A 20433-nucleotide genomic window follows, 5' to 3' on the forward strand; every position below is an offset into this window, starting at 1 on the left:
ATCTGTTTGTCTAAGGAAAGGTGATTCCTCCCTTATACAATTATCAGCTAAAACTAATAGAATATTTAGCAGAATGCAGTTGTTCTTATTATATTATTATTATTATTATTATTATTATTATATCGAGACAGAAAAACCTCCTAAGTCCAGATGTGGTTCTGGGATATAACTGAAAACTTCAATATAAATGTTTCCCTGTTTTATTCTCATTCTTCTATTTGAGGTTAAATCTTCTTATATTCTTTCCCTGTTTCTTCTGAATGTCGATAACGAGCACGACAGAAACAATAACCTGATACATTTCAAACACATATTTACCGTTAGAAAAATCCGCATTGTCTTATTTATCTGTCATATTTATTGTGTTTGGTCACAAGTAGAAATCCCCCTGTTGTCCTTTCCTTGTGTACATGTGCGGCTCCGGTGTAAACGAGCTGTTATTGGTTGAGAAGTGTGTCACAAGGGTTCGAGTCTGATCTCTCACACTCTGGTGCCATCTACTGTCTCGACTGGAGAAGTGCAGCCGGGCTCGGTTCCATCCGGGTCCGACTCCGGCTGCAGCAGCGTCACAACACAAACAGGAAATGGAAACACGTTTTAAAACGGATCAGTCAATATAAACCATTTAAGTTATTTATCAAGAAAAATCTGTTTCTCTGTTTAAAATCACTAAGCAGGACTTGGTGAAATTAAACATATTCATATTCATATTCGTCTCTCAGTCACAAAACAATTAAATTGTCGTCACTATTAATTAATCAACAGATTATTTGTCAAATCTTCTCTGATTAATAATTTAAAATTCATGAAATGTCAAAATATTGTAAAATTCCCCAAAGGATGAAACTCACATTATTGTTTTCACTTCATCGACATTAAAAAGCAACAAATCCTCTGATTTGAGAAGATGCTTTTATGGGTTTATGGGTTTTTTAAAACCATTTTTGCTTTAAAATTGAATGAGACGACTAATAACTAAATTATCACTGTAATTTATACCATCACTCTTCTACTGATTTACAGTTAATCCACTAATCAGCCTTAAACAAAGGAATGTTTTATAGACTAATCAATTAAATGTATATATGTAAAATAATCTGCAGATTCAATGTTAATGAAGATAATTATTAGAAGCAGCTCTGAAATGAATGTGTTTTTTTTAGAGCTGAAGTAAATCATGTGTTCAAACTCTGACTGTTGACATGGTTCCTGTCAATCTGCATGATTGACAGGACAAATGCATGTGTTTAAAATGTAATGTAATGTTTTTATGGATAACTGTTAATGACACTGTGTGTGTGTGTGTGTGTGTGTGTGTGTGTCTTCTCTCTCCCCCCCAGCTTTTTATTGCTTCCTCCGACGTCCCGCCCACCATGCTCCTCCTAGATTCTCACGTGTCCATTGAAGGCGCCGGCGGCGAATGCTGAGCAGGCTGGCGAGGCTGGGGTCCGCCTCATTGTCCTGTGATTGGCCGCTGGACGGTACTGAGGCAGAATGGAGCCAATGTCCAACAAGCAGGATAGCAACTCGTCAGAGGGGGACGAGAAAGGGTGAGACGGGGGGTTTGTTTGTGGGCTGAATGGAATGTGATGGATTGTTCTGCCTCCCTCTCTTTGTGTGTTTGTGTGTGTGTGTGTTCATGTGTGTGTGTGTGTGTGTGTGTGTTCATCAAAGCGCAGGCGAGCGCTGCTTTGACAGAAGTGACAGATGAGAAAGCAGCCGCGGGCCTTGACGGACAGATTGATGGATGGATGAAAGATGCAGAGCAGCACCAGCACCTTTTTGTTTTCAAAGCACAGGACTGAACACACATTCCTGAGACGAGCTCAATTCACAAGGAGAGAGGAAGAAGATGCTTTAATGAGGAGGAAGAGCAGGGAATGAACAGACGAGTGGTTCTGCTGGATAAGCTTTATATAAATAAATCAATGGATGGAGGGATGGTAGATGGGGCGGGGGGGCGGGGTGGTAGAAAGAGGGGGAGGAAGCAGAGTATTTTTTGGGAGAGGTAAAAGGGAGTTAGGACATTCTGTCACGCTGCCATCTGTGCTGCTCTGTCTCCGTGGCACGTGGAGTCGCACAGAACAACACACACACACACACACACACACACACACACACACACACACAGTCTGAGTTGTGAGACGATGAAGTTTAATCCCCATAGCGGTGAATATTAAACAAATAAATACACAGTAATCACTTCAATACATTTTGTAAAACATGTAACGACACAATCATTTTCAGAAACAAGAATAAAAATAATTCAAACTCAACTGGTTCATCCTGACGTTCATCTGTTTGCATAAAAAACCAGAGACTGAAAACAAAGATGGACGATGCGATGACATTACAGAAGTTAAATATTAATGAGGTGTAGATGAGAAGTTGTGTAATATTATAAACCTCATGTTAAACCACCTTGTTGTTGTTGTTGTTGTTGTTAGAATTGACGTTGCAGTAAACGCTGACTTCCAGGAGAGGGTGTTCAAGAACCCAGAGAGCGATTGTTGCTGTTGTTGCTTTTTACCAGTCAACACATTTCAGGTTGTTCAGTTGTTGTGAGTGCAGCTGCACAGGCCACAATTCAGTTGTGTTGAAAAAGAAAGCTACAACTCTTCAGATAGAAAGAACAAATATCAATTATTTTGAGTTTAAAACTTTTGCTATCATCATGAAACAGTCGTGCACCGTCATGCTCCGTCATGCTCCGTCATGCTCCCAGCAGAAAGAGCTGTATTGATTTCGATGACCTTCAGATTCACCATCGTGCTGCTGTCGTGTGCGATGTTACACAATACAACACAAGCAGCATCTACCTGGGGAGATAATTGATCTTTGGCAGAAGCCTCTTTACTCTGAGGTTGTGCGTTGTGTGTGAGAGGATGGGTGTGTATTTTATTTAGGGTGTGTGTGTGTGTGTGTGTGTGTGTGTGTGTGTGTGTGTGTGTGTGTGTGTGTGTGTGTGTGTGTGTGTGTGTGTGTGTGTGTGTGTGTGTGTGTGTGGATTAGTGCAGTGGACAGAGCTGGATTAGGAGCAGCGAGGGCAGATGGAGCCACAGAAAGCAGAGGACAGCTCAGGACGCCGCAATATGTGACATCAACAGGGGATTGTCGCTTTGTGTTTGTGCGCATGTGCGTGTGTGTTTCTCACAAAGTGTGTCATTGACCATGCACGTGTTCTTGTGAGCGCTGCCTCATGCCCTGACCCCTCCCCTTTGTGATTTCTGAGTCACAGAGCATTCTGGGTAAACACACACACGCGCGTGCACGCACTCACAGAGATGTTGCAAAGCTTTGTGTAGCCTGGAGAAGGTGACGAAAATAGAATCTGCCGTGTGTGTCTGTTGTGTTTCTGTCTGTCTGTGTGTGTGTTTGTGTGTCTGTGTGTGTGTTCAGCCTTAATTTCTTATTCTAAAAACATAAATCACAGCTTTCGTGCTTCACAAAAACAAAACAAACACAGAGATTTGTGTTGTTATATTTATCTGTTTGTCGTAAAACTAACCACGATGGAAAAACTGTGATAACCCGACACAGGAAGTTGCAGCTTCATCAGTCCGACCTCTGCCAGCTGAAGTCTTTGGAGTTTTCATTAAGTTACGAAAACAAAAGCCATTTCTATTGTTTTCCAAAAGTTTCGTTAAGTTTAATGAACTAAAACAAGACAGATAACAACCATAACGTTGGACTGCAGCAGTGCATTGTGGGTGTTGTAGTATTTAGATCTAGTGACACACTAAAGTCGTAGCTAATTGGACTAATAGGTTTTTCCCTCCTCCTGGTTTGTGAAGTTCTGCCTCTCGTTGAATCCTCGTCCTCAGATGACCTCTCTCTACTCGTACATTGACTTTATTAGCTGCAGCAGCAGAAGCAAACACAGCATCAGCTGCTTGTCCATTCACAAGACGTCTCTCAGACACAAGCCGTCTCTCAGCCGTGTGTCTGAGAGACGGAGACGTCAGCAGCGAACTGAGCGTGAGAATCAAACAGTGTTAAAGGTTTTAAATGTTTATTAGAGAACAGGTCAACACGGAGAGTCGTGAACGTCTCAGAGTCGTCGATTTCAAAGCAGAATCTTTTTAATAAAATTGGACTTATGTGATTCTAGGTGAGGATTCTAACGTGTGTGTTGATTTATGCAACTGGTGCCGATTCAGTTTCAATCATCTTAAGGAAAATAAGTTTTAGTCACTTGACATTTCTCAAGTTTTCATCCAGTTTTTCCTCCGTGACATTTTAGAGTTTTACGTCCTCGAGGATTCTGGTGGTACAGCTTCCTCTGTGTGTACAGTAACCACGGTAACAGCAGGTGTTTGTGTCACATTGTTCTGCAGACGCACAAAACTGACTCAGTTAATCCAGTTAACGTTTCCAAACCCGTCTGAACAGAACCAGGCTCTCTAATCTGATCCCTGTCTATCTTTACCACAGCTACCTGTGCTGTTCGCTGCAGAGAACTGAGTCACACAGAAGCTGGACTCACATTCTAGACATAGAGCTGTCGACTGGCGTCATGTCACCTGACGTCATGTCACCTGACGTCATGTCACCTGACATAACGTTTCTCCTCATTATTTAAAACAATATTTAATCCAGTGTTGTGCATTTAGCAAACTATATGAATCAGGTTTTTTTAGAGCCCGACTGAAATTGATTGTTGGCGGAGTTGTGACGTCCCAAAAATAAAATCCACAGGACGACAGGGAAGTGACGAAATAACGACGGGATGTTTTAATGATGAAGGTTTTATCGTTGTTTATTTACAACGTCACAGGAGGTCTCACCTGACAGTTTATTATCAGTCACTATAATTTAAAAGAAAACACAAATACAACCAAATAGAACTTGTTTCATGTGCACATCTTTACTGAGCTGTTTATTCTGTCAAATCTAAGTTGTCATATCGGCACATACAGGTGATAAGTCTGTGAGACATCAGCTGATATGATCTTGTTCTGTTCTGCTCGTCCATGTCCAGACCAGATAACCTCTCCGCTCACGCCGGTCAGACCAAGCCGGTGTGTGTTGGGTTACAGACAAACATTCCTTCATTATGGTAAAGACAGCGTCGGCTGGTTCCAGTCGCTCGGTGCAAAGAGGAGGTGAAGAGAACCTGATCCACGCTGAAGAGCTGAGGTCACAGCTGTGGATCTGGGATCTGAGGCAGGAAGTCGCGCTCCGGCCAACAGAAAACCAGGATTTGTTACAGCTGCACCATGGAGAACGTCCGGCTGCTCCCGTTTGCAGAGCCGACTTTCTGCTGATGTCACGAGCTGCGGTTTTTATTGTCAAACTTTGAAAAGCTCTGTCAGTCCAGATGTTGCTTCATACAGCTGTTAGTCCCCGTGACGAGAACAGATTTACACACGTTACATCACTGGTGTGAATGTAAACTGAAGAAAGGTCTGAGACCATTCTCCCATTGTGTGAATCTAAAATATCTGTGATACTTTGCAAAAATATATTATACTACTACAAATAAAAAGACAAACGTAAAAGTAAATATACCACAGTAGAAAGTACACATCACACTAGTACTTTGTATCCACAGACTCTGGATGTTTTCATATTTTACCTTCAGGAAATAACAGTCTGGACCCCGGCACTGACAGTGACATAACACTGTGTGTGTACTTATATCTGTGAGGACGGTTTTGAGCTTAGACCTTAAAGAGCTAGAGAATGAATTATTCCAATGAGTGTCCTCAATAAGATTCAAGTACAAACATATGTGCCTCTTAAATAGTCCCAGAGGTCAGGGCCCTGATATCTGACCGCTTCCTGACGACGCTGACACTCGGACTCGTCACTGGGGAGTTTTACACATGAGCACATATGACTGCTGAGTCACCGGGAGGATCAGAACATCTACAAGCTAAAGCTGCACGTCGACTTCCTCTTCCCTCGTCAGTCAGCGAGGCGTCCGACACACGGCTGACGTGGTGGCGTTTACCTCGAGGTGTTTCTAAAACTGTCGGCGCTTGGTTGAGCTCTGACAAAAAGGCGACGCCGTCAGTGAAGTGGAGGAGACGTGAGCAGGAGTGACGGGAGGAGAAGAGTGGCAACGGAACAAAGAGCGGCGTCGAGATGAAGACAAAGTTTAACGTCAGCCGGTTGAATGAAAGTGACACATTCTCTGACAGTTGAAATATTCCTGAGAAAATCCTCAGGAAATATTATTTATTCAGAAGGATTTAGGATTAGTCTTATTTTCCTTATATGATATTTGTTAAAATTGCATCAGAGACGAGGGACGAGCGGACGAGAGGATGGAAATCGAACAGAAACAGGATTAGAAATTACTCAAGTCTGTTAACGACCTGATTTCCTGAACTGTTGCTGCTCTTTTATCTCACGTGTAGAGAAAAGATGGAGTTTCTGCTTTGTTTCCATCAGGTTCAGTGACTGTGTGTCTGCACTGATGCTAATAGATTCATATTTTACATCGTGTTAAAGCACATTTTTGTGAGGTTTGCATTTCATTTCCGTCCCAGCTGCTTGTGTGGCCTCCATCTTCTGGTCTCTGTGGCAGGAACAGTCTAACGTCTGCTGCACGGCACATCGACTTCAGCCCTTATCCCCAGAACTCCCTTGACATTTTCGTCTCCACTTTTTCATCTTTTAAATATCTGTATTCTTTCCAGTTTTGCATCTGTCGTGTGAAAGCCATCACCGTGCCCTCTGGTCCGCGGTGAATCCTCCAGAGCATCCGGCTGTTTCCTCACATGAGCTCATTCAGACGTTAACCAGAGACTTTACTTCTGAGCTGGCAGGAGAACGTCCGGAGCTTTCCACCCAGACGTGGGCGTGTCTCACATGCAGAACCCGTCTGGAGAATGTCCGGAGATTATCCGGAGTTCAGTGCAGGTCTGAGAACAGCTCACCGTCTTTTAAACACTCCGGTGGATGTACAGTATATTTCCCCGTCACTAATTCCATCAGTGCAACAGGAGTCATGCGGAGCTCGTCATCCTCTTGCTCTGAGCTCTTCCCTCTTTCTGATCTATATTTAGCTGCTGTCAGTGAAACCCTATATTTCCTGCTCAGGTATTTCCCATTACAGTCCTGACTGTGGCTGATACAGAGCTGATCCCCCTGCTGGGAGGCTGTTAAACTAGCTTAACGCTTATAAAGAGAAAAGGGACTATAAATGGTTTATGATTGAGGACAGTATTTCTGTTAGAAATATAAAATCCGTGCAGCACAGTGGGACGTATGATGGAGTGATTGCTGTGTAAATGCACCTAGTGTTAAATTCTCTCTGTTTTCCATTACTCCCAATTGGGCTGTTAAACAGTTTCCTTTCAGGTCCACTTCTCCAGGTGGTTCTGTCTCCAGCTGTAACTGTGGCCTTCACAACAAGTGGTTCTTATCACATCGGAGCAAAGATCACAGACGAGTCTAATTCAATTGATGAGCTCCCTTGAATCTGTGTGTCCTCACAAGACTCCTCTCAGCTGCTCTGTGGAGTCAGGCTGACGTTACGTAACCAAGTCAGCGTTAGAGCTCAAGTGAGTTTAGAGGCAGAGCGGCAGAGTTTGTTTGTTTGTTTGTTTGTTTGTTGTTGTTTTCTCCTGTGGGATGAAAAGAGTGAAGTAGAAGAGAGGTGGAAGTGGAAGTGGAGGAGGACGAGTGACAGGATGTGGAATATGAGGGTATGAGCAGGGATGACAGGTGGCAGAGGAGAGAAAGACGAGAGGAGAAGAAAGATGAAGTGAACGTAGAGAGAGAGAGAGAGAGTGTGGTTGGACGAGGTAGACGAGAGCATGATGAGGTGTATTGTGATGACGGAGAGCAGAGACTACACATGCACACACAGACAGGGAGGGAGACGGGGGGGGGCTGGACCTGAGCAACTGAGGGAGGGAGAGAAAGAGGGAGGGAGGAGGATGATAAACAGAGTGGCTGTTCCACCCAGCAGCCAGTCTGAGAGCCACTGTTTCCTGTGACAGCTGATCGACTTCACTCACTCTGACCCGAGCAGCCGCTTCACCGGGAGCCGAGGCGCTGCCGGGGATTTGAGGAGCTCCTCTCGGGGGGGTTACAGGGAAACTAAAGCCGCTGTTGGCCACACTCCTCCGCTGTTGAAGTGGAACTATTGTTGCACTGCTCCACGTTGAGGTGGGACACGTGCACTGACTCAGCTGAGCTGCCGCTGGCTGACACGTCTCTTCTTCTGGATTTTCCTGCACAGGCAGCATCATGCATATCTTACAGCCGTACTGCATCAACAGGTTGGTGTGTGAGTGCGTGTGCGTGTCTGTCTCTGTTCACATGCATCGACTGGGGGGTGGGGGGGTGCCATGAGTCTACGCACCACATGCTCCCACCAGCTCGGGACTGTCTCTGTTTCCCCGTCCTCGCCGTCTTCACACTAATTTATTACTGCTCAGAACAGAGATTATCACATTATAGTTCTTTCATCTAATAACATGTCAGGACTTATTTGATGAAACAAAGAATCCAGTTATTCACATGATTCTTTGTATGAAGCCAACTTGTTGTTTCTTTTCTCTGCTGAAGTCATTAAGAGGGAAAGTCCCTGGAAATAGCACAATGTGTTTCTGACATGTTGCTCGGTGCAGGAGGAGGTTCTGCAGCCTGACAAGCAGCTGATGTAAATGTGACCTGTTTGTTTACTGTGTGGGGGGGGGGGGTGTATGGTAGTGATTCTATAAACACATCATCTTCCACCTGATGATGTTTCAGCTGCTCACTGATGATAACTCATCTGTTTGTTCGAGCCCGACCCATCAGGGCCTGACACCATCAAACATGAATATACATGTTCTTTAAAATGTCATAATCAAACCTTCATGACAGAGAACTGTAATGGTTTTGATATTTTACAGTTTATAAACTTTATAAATATAAAGTAAACACAAATACAACCAAAGATAATATAAATACAGTGAAATAAAAGATTTCATTTCAGCACGTATCAACAAATAGAAACTGACGACTCCTCTGTGGAGAAGCCGTCCCGCACGTTCCTGCTCCTTCATGGTCGATAAACTTTGAACTGAAATATTTGATGAAATCCTCGGAGGATTTACTTTGAAATATCAGAGACCTTCTGATGCTGATACTCACAGGAAGTCTCCGAGAGGCCGATAGTGGACGATAACACTGTCGAACCGAGGGTCTGATCTTCTGACTTGTGCATGAATACATGTGCACTGTACAGCGTCTGTTCACCACACATCAACTCATAACGCTCATGTTCCTTAATGAGCTCGCTGCCACTGACGGAGATAATTAGGACTTCAGTCGAAAGGAGCCGCTGCTCGGGAGCTTTGTGTTTCTTCACATCGATGTAAGGAATCTGCAGTGGGAGGGAAATGTTTGATGCTGATGCAGATAAAACCAGAGGCTGTTTGCAAACATGTTTGAAAGCTTGAAAAAAGCTGAGAATGTGTCCGACGTTGTGTTTTCAGCTTGTTCTGGTGTCGACAGGATATTCTGCACTGCGCAGTTTTCACCGTCTCTCAACCAAAGAATCGTTTCATCTGATGTGTTTGATATTAACCAGCCCTCCACCTCCTGTGACTTTCACCTGCTCCCTGATGTGATGATGTAGAAGGTCGATAAATCAACGTCCACACGAGAACCTTGAATATCATTTATTGGAGATTTGGTTTGTTTTTAGCTGCAGAAATGGCAGAACGGGTTTTTCTCTGTTACGGTAGCTCAACACACACGGTGCTCCAACCAGAGGAGACGGTTTCCCACCGTGTTACTGTCTGACCACACTGCAATAAAATTAATAAGTTTGCTGAAGCGTGAAGAGCTGCAAGAACCCAGAGGATTTCCACCCCCCCTTTTTTTTTTGTTGGAAGAGGAAAGTAGATTTGACAGCCAGCGAGACGGAGGGGAGGGGAGGGGAGGGGAAGGGAGGGGTGTTACCTAATACTGCTGATGGAAGTTTAGAGAGGAGAGGAAGAGGAAGAGGGAGAGGAGAGGAAGAGGGAGAGGAGAGGAAAGGAAGAAGGAGAGGAGAGGAGAGGAGAGGAAGAGGAGAGGAAGAGGAAGAGGAGAGGAAAGGAAAGGAAAGGGAGAGGAAAGGAGAGGAGAGGAAGAGGATAAGAGAAGAGAGAGGAAGAGGGGGAAACCAAGGGAAAGGAAAGGAGAGGAAGAGGATGAGATGAACGGAAAGGAGGAGACAAGTATTGGAGACAAGAGAGGAAGTGGGAGATTAGACGAGAGGAAATAGGACACGAGAGGAGAGGAGAGGAAGAAAGGGAACAGAAGAGACGAGATGAGACGAGAGAGGAAGAAAGAAAGGACTGGGAGAGGAGAGGACAGATGGAGAGATGAGAGAGAGAGGAGAGGACAGACAGACATGGGGGAGACATTTAATCCAAATCTGCTGCCAGAGTCCTCAGAGAGTGAGAAAAGAGGAAGGATAGAGAATTAAATGGAGGGATGGAGGTGTGTGTGTGAGAGACAAGGGATGGAATTATATATAATCTGGAGTGTGTGTGTATGTGTGTGTGTACTTGTGAGTGAGTGTGTGTGTGTGTTTGTTTGCTCTTTGTCTGTAAAAAATAAATTTAAAAAACGTCCTAAATTGTATATGTGATTTAAAAATAGAATTTGTCCACAAGTAAAAGCAGAATTCACAAAGAAGAGATGATGTGAAGAAGAGATCTTCAGTCGTGTCGAGGAAACTCAAACTGTAGACGACACCGTCCCTTCATGACAGATCTACTGTCTATGAGTCCATTCATGTCTCTATGAGCGTTAAAGCAATAACTCAATTCAGATGAATGTGTCACACTGGTTTATTTTGATAAGGAAGGTTCCTGATTGAGGGGCCTTCATAATAAGAGCTACTTGAATTCTCTAAATGAGAAGGAAGAGAAAACGCCGCCACACAATTCATTTTATTTCAATATCATCACTGGAACTTCAAACTAATATAAATATCATCATTATAACTAAATACAAACATAAATGTATTTCCAATTTCCTAATTGCAGAATACACACAAAAGTCTTCCACTTTTATAATGTTTTCTCCAGGTAATGTCTCATGTTTTTATTTCAACAGTTTTATTCTTCATTTATTTAAAATCTCTTTTGTTGTTGCTTCCTGTGAGTAGTGTTAAATGTTTCCTCTGTAGAGACTGAAAACCGTCTTATTAGGTGTTATTCTGTTATTTATGATTCAGGTCAGTAGTGAACTGCAACACATTAGAGACCTTTAGTAATGAAATGTGGTGAAAGTGGATTAAACCTGAAGATTTTGACAATTATCAAGCAGAGCTGCAGTTTTTTAACTTAAATCCAATCATCAACCCAGTTTATATTTTCAACAATTTCAATGCATCCCCGGGAAATGTGATTTTTATGTTTTGCTTTTTCTATTTTCTTGTTTCTTAAACTACTCGACTTGTTAATTTAAAAAATCCCTTTCTTCTTCTCCCTCCCTCATCTTCCTCCTCCGCTGCCTCTCAGGTGGCCAGATGTGCCAAAGAGAAAGAGGAAGAACAGCCAGTGTTCGATGAAGAGTATGTCTGGTAAGGACTCATCTTCTCTGCCGTCGCCTCCCTGTGTGTCCGTCACCTCCGAACAATCGAGTGAACTCCGCCGCAGACAGGTTCCTCTGAAGAGGCTCAGTCGCAGCCGAGGTGCCGAGGGTTTGTTCAGCCGAGCCCATCAGGCTGCAGCCGGCTCCCCCGGGCGCTCGCTGCTGTCCTGGGAGTCATTACTATGATAAGCTCCTCCTCAACATCTCACATCTCCCCTCGGAGCTTTGTTGAAAACAAATTAGTTCACCCAGGTGACCGCGGCTTCAAAGGTCTGTTTGGTGTCGAGAGGACCAAACTTTTACATTTGTTGCCAAACAGGAAAGTTCATTCAGGACATGGAGTTTTCATAGAATACAAGAATAGAATAGAACTTGATTGTCCACTAGAGTAGATAATTGTTTTACCAAATAACCATCTGACATATTGTGACGGATTCTACATGGTTCATTAAACCATTAAAATAGATCTTTGATTATATAAAATACAGAAACTTTCTCACACTAGACTGAGTCATAACTCAATGATCATGTTATTATCTGGGGATCGGCTCATGTGTGTGTGTGTGTGTGTGGTGCATTCACATGCTGTCGGAATATTCAGAAAAACTTGTTGATTGGTGTATTCAGTGTTATTGGGTATTGTATTGGGGGCTGTCCAGACGACTGCCAGTCCTTGTGCATCGACACCACAGCTGAGAGGTTAAAGTTTAAAGTGAATAGTATCAAGAGAACTCTTCCCTTCTCCAGAGAAATTAATAAGCAGATGAAAAGTCCTGATAAATAATGTATTTATATAATATATGTGTATAAATACCTCATAAGCTGCGTGTGTGCAGAAGACACTGCAGTCGTATATGTTCCATCCTGTGTCACAGTCTCTTGGGGCCCAAAGCACAGGAGCTTCTTTGAGGATCCTGTGATAACATTCACCTCCTCCTCCTCCTCCTTCACTCCTCCTTCATCCTCTGCTCCTCCTCATCACTCCTCACTCCGCCCTGCCTGCCTCCTCCTCCTCCTCCTCTCCTGTAGCTCTTAGCGTCTCTGTTCCAGGATACATCCCCAGCTACCTGGAGAAGGACGAGCCGTGTGTGGTGTGCGGGGACAAGGCGACGGGCTACCACTACCGCTGCATCACCTGCGAGGGCTGCAAGGTACAGACGAGCAGCACAGACCTTTTCTCTTTGACATGTCTCATCTCCGTCACTTAAGAAAATATGAACAGAGAAAAATGTGGAATAAGAAAAAGAAAATACACACAGGTCAATGTAAATCGAATTAAAAATCAAATACAACACTATACACATTAAGAGTGTGAGGATGCAATGGAAAGGAGTGTGACAAGTTATTAATGCACATAAACAAATATGCAAAGGAGAATTTGAACATGAGTTGAATTATGAATCAAGAAGCCGTTAAATTCAACATAAACTTTATATTTAATAGCGTATTGCTGCATGTGAATGTTCCGTAGAGGAAGTGTTGAAGATTAGAAGGAGACTGAACTTCTGATGTGATTTAAAGTTTTGCTGAGGAGCTCATACAACTGGTCCTGGAGCAGCAGCAGCACAATCTGGCCCTGAAGCCTCGACTCAGAACAGAACCTCTGAAGTTCTGAGCCGTGACTGAATTAGATCGTAAATACCCTCCGTCAACTGACTGGGTTGAACCAGAGTGCAGACTCCGGCCGAGCCTCGGCACTGAAGCCTCTTTGTGTTTAACTGCGTTTTCCTGCTGGAGTTAACCAATCAGAGGCCTCTGTGTTCAGCATAATGGAATCCATTGGTTTGTAATGATGAACGTTTATTTAATCAGGTAAACTCCAGTTTAAATAAAGGAGCAGCACGTTAGAGTGTCTGGAGTCCTCGGCTTCAGTGGAAGTTAAATAGCAACTTGAATGGAGATGGGTTTAAGAAGCTGTAGATCACAATCTGCATCAATAGTAGAACGGTTCACACCTCCTGTCTCCGGACTGGGAGCAGCCAGGAATGATGATGATTTGAACATGATTCATAATGAATCAAGCTTTTCAATGTCCAATAAACAGAAACCAAACAATTCAACTAGAAACAGAACACGTCTGTGCATTATTTTCTGTTGTGACGGGGGAATTTCATTGGTCATCACTTAGTCTGGTCCTCGATTGGCTGGGGAATTCTTATCGACTTGTTGCACAAAAAGCTGGGACGCACGAAATCAGAGCACAAGCAGTTTATATTTGAGTGCAAGCGGCGGGTTTTGAGTGAAAGCGTTAAACGTCCTGCTGTCAAAGTGACAGATCACGCTCTTGAATAAAGAGATGGAAAACAAAGAAATGACATCTTGAGAAATGACACATGAAAGTTCAGGTGTTATTAACCCGGTGTTGTATTGTTGAGTGACCGATAAGCAAAAAGGTTTTCCTGTCTTTCTGTGCAGTTTATTTTAACACGAATTCAGACGGAGACTTTTCCTACTTGCTTCAACAAATAAGTCTCTGCTGCACCAGCGAGCTGCTCGATCAGTCTCGTGTCAGATCTATTTCTGAGACCTTCAGTCAGGCCATCGCTTCGTTACTTAACTCTTGTTAAGCAGGATCCTGCCATGCAATCACCAGCCTGCCATGTGATGTGCCCTCTCCCACTCACATGTTTTGCAACTAAAAAACAGAAGAACATTTAATTGCCGGATTTAATTTTGAGGTTATGGTAAATTTAAATTTCACCTCCGTCACTGAATGGGCTCTTCTCTTCCCTCCCTCCCTCCCTCCCTCCCTCCCTCCCTCCCTCCCTCCCTCCTCCTCCCTCTCTCCAGGGTTTCTTCCGCAGAACCATCCAGAAAAACCTCCACCCGGCCTACTCCTGTAAATATGAAGGCTGCTGCATTATTGACAAGATCACCCGCAACCAGTGTCAGCTGTGCCGCTTCAAGAAGTGCATCTCCGTGGGCATGGCCATGGACCGTGAGTCAATATACCTTCATGTGTTCTCACCACCACACTCGTGTATACACAGAGAATAATGAGGTTCAGGTGAAGCCAAAGCTGCCTGGTCATAAACCCTGCCTCCTCCATGTTAACCGATGGGACAGGAGTCAAACTAAAAACTACACGTTAAGATGGTTCCTGTCATTTTAGGAAGTTTTGGTAGTTGAGCAAAATGTGTCACACCGGGGTTGTACTTTGTGTTTTTTTGCGTTTGTTAGCTAATATTAGTATGCTGATATATAAATCTTATGCATGTATAAGGTACAACCTCACACAGTCGCTGACACACTAAACCAAAGCTACATCCGCACAACCATGTTTTTCTTTGAAAACGCCTTTGGATACGTCTGATGTCCGCGTTGCTCCGCATTTATAGAGCTGCTAAAATTGACAATTTTGGAAATGATCAAACTCACAAACTCTTGCTGATTGGGTCGTTATTGTCACGACGTAGCCTTCGCTGATTCGTCAGGCTCCTGTCACATGACCCCCTCGGCTACCAGTGTAGAACACAACATGGAGAATCAATTACAGGTGTTCCTGACGCTGTTGTCTTTGCTAATAGCTGTTGCTCTGTACAATTCTGGATTTTACAATCATACAACTGAGGACACCAGATATTATTTCCCCGTGTCCATTGGGAAACGATGCCTTCCTGTTTACAATTGTTCATATGTTCGGGATTAAAACTGATATGGAGCCAAAACACTCATGTGGACTTTTCAGACTGAATGAGTTGTTAACTTTATCGTTATATTGAATTAGCAGGAACCTAGACACAACATCGCAGCTGCTTACGTGGCTTTAGAGGTTTTATTTCTTTAAAAAAAACACTCTCAGCACCCGTGACTGTGTTTATAAGAAAAGTATTTGTTGTAAAATGTGAGCAGCTTCTGTAGCAGATGTTCTGAAGCCGAGTGCTTAGTTGGTAGAAACAAAGCATTAACTGTCAGTGAGCACGGGGAGTACGGGACACATTTGTCTGTGGTCTGTCTGTTCACGGATTCCTGCTCTGCCTCGAGGACTCTACAGAGATGAAGAGGACACGCTCACACACCAACATTATCTCATTACATGTTGGATATTAATTTAGCCGTCGACATCTGCTCGGGTAGATAAAGGAAACGGTTTCTTCTCCTTTGGACGTTTTGATGAAAACACAAATACACAACATCTGGACTTCACTTCCAGCACTTAAATTATTGTGTTGCTTAAATTTGATTTAGTGAAGCGGCGGCGCTCCTTTTAAATTTCACTGATGTGTTGCAGTGGAATCCTGATAATGAATAAACAGATAAATTAACAACACACACTCAAACAGTCCTGTCTCATGACTTCAGAGGACTTTGACTTGCACTGATTTCCTGGAGACTCTGAATCTGAACCTAAATATAAACCAAAACCTAATCATGCAGAGACAATGCAGAATACAACGTGCACTAACAACATATGCAACACAAAGTCGATATCTGTTCGGAGGAGGTGTAGATGTATTCAGCTGGTTATGAATGTTCAGTACGCAGCCTTGATCACAGCTTTTCTAAAGCAGCTCACAGATAATGTCTCCCCACAGCTGAGTCCTGTTTTATCCTTCTGGCATTCAGGGTTCATCTGACACTTCCCTGCAGCCGTCTCTCAATATTACACTTAATATGTTTTGAAGGTCGTCCGGCTTCAGTTCTGGGAGTTTTTAAAATCCAGTAACTTTTCTCTCAGATCCGTCCGTTCTTCTGTTTTCACACCGGAGACGAGACGTCACATGTTCCGTCCACGTTTCTGCCGCGGCACATTTGGGAAATGTGAGGTTGACGGGATGTGATCGATGTTAAATGTGCGCGGAGCGGAGAGATGACATGGCGGAGCACTGCGGTTAAAAGCCCTCACTGAATAAGTCATCCAGTCACAATGAATAAATGACTGATAGCTTCGTCGGTTCAGGTTCGTAACTCGGGCCGAGAAGGACACGGAAAACAAAACCTGCCGTTGAGAGTCATTATTAATTATTGAGAGTCATTACGAGGAAAAACTGTTTCTCAGACAAATCCTGGCTCCTCGACCTCTGTTGTTTTTAATAAGTCTGTCCACCTCTATGACTGAAGAACCTCAGGACTGGTGTAGTCTGTCGCCAAGAGAAGGTCATGGCCCACGGCTTCAAGTGAAACAACAGAGCAGAAATATTAAGATGTTACAGAAGAGGAACAGTAGAAACTAGATAAACTAAAGCATTTAAACAGACGGTAAGATCAGGAGTAGCACAACTATGAAGATGTGTCGTTAAGAGGGATTTAAAAGAGATGAGGAGTTTCTAACATCAGGTTAGGACCTAAACATACTCACATATCAGAACGGCCTTTAAAGTCAGCACTTAAATCTTTAAATCAACTTTTAGATTTACTGGAAGCCAGCGAAGAGAAGCTTGAAGCAGAGTAACATGATCCTTGAACAAGATGTAATTCATGTCGACTCAGTTTTGCTCAGGCAGCTGAAGAGAAAATCACAATAACTCAAATGAGAGGAAACGAAAGCATCACTGACATGAAACTTTCTGATCTTTGAAAGTTTCCTGAGTTTCAATAGAAGAAGAAACATGATTAAACCCCTGATTTAACGAGTGAGTGTTTCTCTCCCGTTCTCCCACCCGCCAGTGGTGCTGGACGATTCGAAGCGCGTGGCCAAGCGGCGTCTGATCGAGGAGAATCGGGAGAAGAGGAAGCGGGAGGAGATGGTGCGGACGCTGCAGGTACGACCGGAGCCCGACACGGCGGAGTGGGAGCTGATCAGGATGGCGACCGACGCCCATCGGCACACCAACGCCCAGGGATCCAGCTGGAAGCAGAAGCGCAAGTTCCTGGTGAGTTTTAAACCCTCTGAGGAGGGAGCGTCGTCATGGAGACCGCCGCTGGGTAGCAATCAACAGAAATGTTTCACCAGAAAGTCAGAAGCCGACATATGTTCAATTCAGGTTTGTGTTTACACGACAAACTCACTCAGACGTCTGCGTTCTCACATCCAGCCCCTCTGGAGGATGTCAGGAGATTAATTACCCAGAGTTCAGTGCGGGTCTGAAAACTAAACTCCGCCCTCTCCACTGTCTGTTGGCCTCCTGTGAAATAGAACGGCTTCCAGCTCGTCCATGAAAACATTAGAACACATGAAAGTAATTCATTATGTCATATTTTCATTCACAGGCGTCTCGATCTTGTTGGATCTGTCGTTCTGATTTAGATTAATTACTTTCAGTCTCCACGCTCTCGTTTTCTTCTTTTATGTTGCTCGTTATTCCAAAGTCTTCGTCCCACACGAAGCTGAGAGTTGTTTCCACTTCAAAAATCAGGCTTTCGCATGAAAGAGGGCGAGTTCTTTTCATTTTCCAGTGAACACAGTTTTGACAGCGCTCCTTTTCACCAGCAACTTGCTCTGTGGCGCCGCACGTGGTCGCTGGCACGTGCACACACACGTGCCAGCGGTTACCTTGAGGCAGAGGTCACGTGACTGTTACCAGGCAACTGTTTTCATGAAGGCAAATAAAAAAAAAGTCAAATACAGATTATAATTTTTTTTAAGTTCTGCCGAAAAAATTGCTGTGGTGAGTCCAAGGTGAACGAAGACGAGAACAAGTGACGACAGATGTTCCAGCGACTTCACTGCTTTACACTGGGACCGGTTCTGTCCACTGGGGGGAGGTGACATCTAAACACACATTTAAATGACCTCACTGTCAATTACAAAACAGAGATGATCCAAAAAGTTTCTGCCAGACACCGAAGACTTTTATAACTGCAGCAAGAACCATTCAATTCCTGTCCAGAGTTGATTTAAACATTTTGTATTTCGTCTTTTATCATATTCAACAAACTCTCTTCACGTGAGCTCGTCGCCGCCTGAAGCTGTTTCCTGTCTTTTGTAGCTTTTCAATTTCCCCGTTTTATCGAAGCATGACAGGGAATCAGCTGCGCAGCTCGAAGTGGAAACCTCTGCGACGTCGGCATATCGTTCTCTCAGATAATCAGATAACTTCTTACCTCAGGCCTGTCGCGGCTAAATGCTTTTCACTTTCTCTTCCTGTCTGTGTGTCACATTGTGACTGAGTCCATCGATGTTATCAGCTTCGAGACAACGAAAACAAAGACACGCATTCATATCGATGCTCAACTCGTATGTCAAGTTCTGCGTCACGGCTCATCTAATAATTTAGGAATTCCTCGTCTACTTTTCTGTCGACTTCCTTTCACAGACGAGTACATGAGTCTACAAATAGAATATCTAAATATTTCTATACATCTGTGTTTAGTGTTTATACAAATCTCTCACTTCTCTTGAATCCAGTCTCATTGGAACAAACCTGTGAAATGTAAAGACTGTAATGTACCGAGGCGGGTGGGACGTGTCGGTGATCGATAGTTCAATTCCCGGTGTGATTGTGTCTTTCCAGTCGGATGATATCGGTCAGGGTCCCATGGTTCCCACCTCCGATGGAGACAAAGTGGACTTGGAAGCCTTCAGCGAGTTCACCAAGATCATGACCCCCGCCATCACACGCGTCGTCGACTTTGCCAAGAAATTGCCCATGTTCTCAGAGGTAGGTCCTTGTGTGTGTGTGTGTGTGTGTGTGTGTGTGTGTGTGTGTGTGTGTGTGTGTGTGTGTGTCTGTGTGTGTGTGTGTGTGAGTGTGTGAGCTGTTCTTCATCACACTTCACACAGAAGGTGCAGAGTCGAGTTTGGAAACACGATATGTTGAATATTAATAAAATGTGAATTAGCAGGCGACCCGCAGTGGGGGTGTGGCTTAACAACGTGGCGTCCTCGACAGTCTCTCTCTCTCTCTCTCTCTCTCTCTCTCTCTCAGTCTCTCTCTCTCTCTCACTCTCTCTCTCTCTCTCTCTCTCTCTCTCTCTCTCTCTCTGTCTCTCATCTCTCTCTCTCTCTCTCTCTCTCTCTCTCTCTCTCTCTCAGTCTCTCTCTCTCTCTCTCTCTCAGTCTCTCTCTCTCTCTCACTCTCTCTCTCTCTCTCTCTCTCTCTCTCTCCCTCTCTCTCTCTCTCTCTCTCTCTCAGTCTCTCTCTCTCTCTCTCTCTCTCTCTCTCTCTCTCTCTCAGTCTCTCTCTCTCTCTCTCTCTCTCTCTCTCTCTCTCATCGGTGTCTGTCTCTCCATCCCTCTCTCTCCCCCTGTGGACGATATGATGACTCACCCCTCTCTGATGTCTCTCACACTAACGATCTCAGTCTGCAGTCTCCATGTATATTGTAGAGGTTACGTAAAGTGTAGCTCGGGACTTGTTGTGAATAGAAGATGAGTTTTTCTTTCTCTGCTGTGAAGCAGCGACGTGATTGAAAGAAAAGCTGTGATATCACATTGCAAAGGTAGATTTTTCTTTGGTTTTAGCTCTTTAGTAAATGATTTATTTCATATTTTAGCTAGTGCAGCTGTAAGTTCCTCCATTTATCTGTATCTGTGGCATGAAGCTGCATTTCCAGCCATTATTCATAAGCACGGAGGACGTAGTCATGTTGAAATGTTTGTGGTCTTTTCGATTCTTCTTGTTATTTCACTTGTGTTGTCACGTCCGTCCCCAGCTGCCTTGTGAAGACCAGATCATCTTGCTGAAGGGCTGCTGCATGGAGATCATGTCGCTGCGCGCCGCCGTACGCTACGACCCAGAGAGCGAGACGCTGACGCTAAACGGCGAGATGGCGGTGAAACGTGAGCAGCTGAAGAACGGCGGATTGGGCGTGGTGTCGGACGCCATCTTTGATTTGGGCAAGAGCTTGGCTCAGTTTAACCTGGACGACACGGAGGTGGCGCTGATGCAGGCCGTGCTGCTCATGAGCTCAGGTGAGGAACAAGTCATGTGATCATCATGTTACTTCCTGTGTTATGACGTTTGCAGTAGTGGAAGTTTTAATTTCAGTATTTTTTAGTTTCTCTCCTCACGTGTT

At 44.1% G+C, this 20433-nt stretch overlaps 1 protein-coding gene across 2 annotated transcripts in view; it reads left to right on the plus strand.

Annotated features, from left to right (window-relative positions):
- Positions 1–20433, plus strand: part of LOC118123591 (thyroid hormone receptor alpha) — a 70260-nt gene that overhangs the window by 41521 nt on the left and 8306 nt on the right. The window contains exons 4-10 of one of the 2 annotated variants that reach the window (XM_035181082.2): positions 1341–1550; positions 11463–11524; positions 12565–12686; positions 14326–14473; positions 17143–17348; positions 18930–19076; positions 20071–20329. In XM_035181082.2, coding sequence (XP_035036973.1) covers positions 1495–1550; positions 11463–11524; positions 12565–12686; positions 14326–14473; positions 17143–17348; positions 18930–19076; positions 20071–20329 — 1000 coding nt within the window. In that variant the 5' untranslated portion in view covers positions 1341–1494. Of the gene's footprint in view, positions 1–1340; positions 1551–7885; positions 8238–11462; positions 11525–12564; positions 12687–14325; positions 14474–17142; positions 17349–18929; positions 19077–20070; positions 20330–20433 lie in introns of those variants that run through there. The other variant, XM_035181083.2, reaches the window with a different exon arrangement.

Source organism: Hippoglossus stenolepis, chromosome 16, assembly GCF_022539355.2.
Source record: "Hippoglossus stenolepis isolate QCI-W04-F060 chromosome 16, HSTE1.2, whole genome shotgun sequence".
In the NCBI taxonomy this organism is placed as follows: Eukaryota; Metazoa; Chordata; class Actinopteri; order Pleuronectiformes; family Pleuronectidae; genus Hippoglossus; species Hippoglossus stenolepis.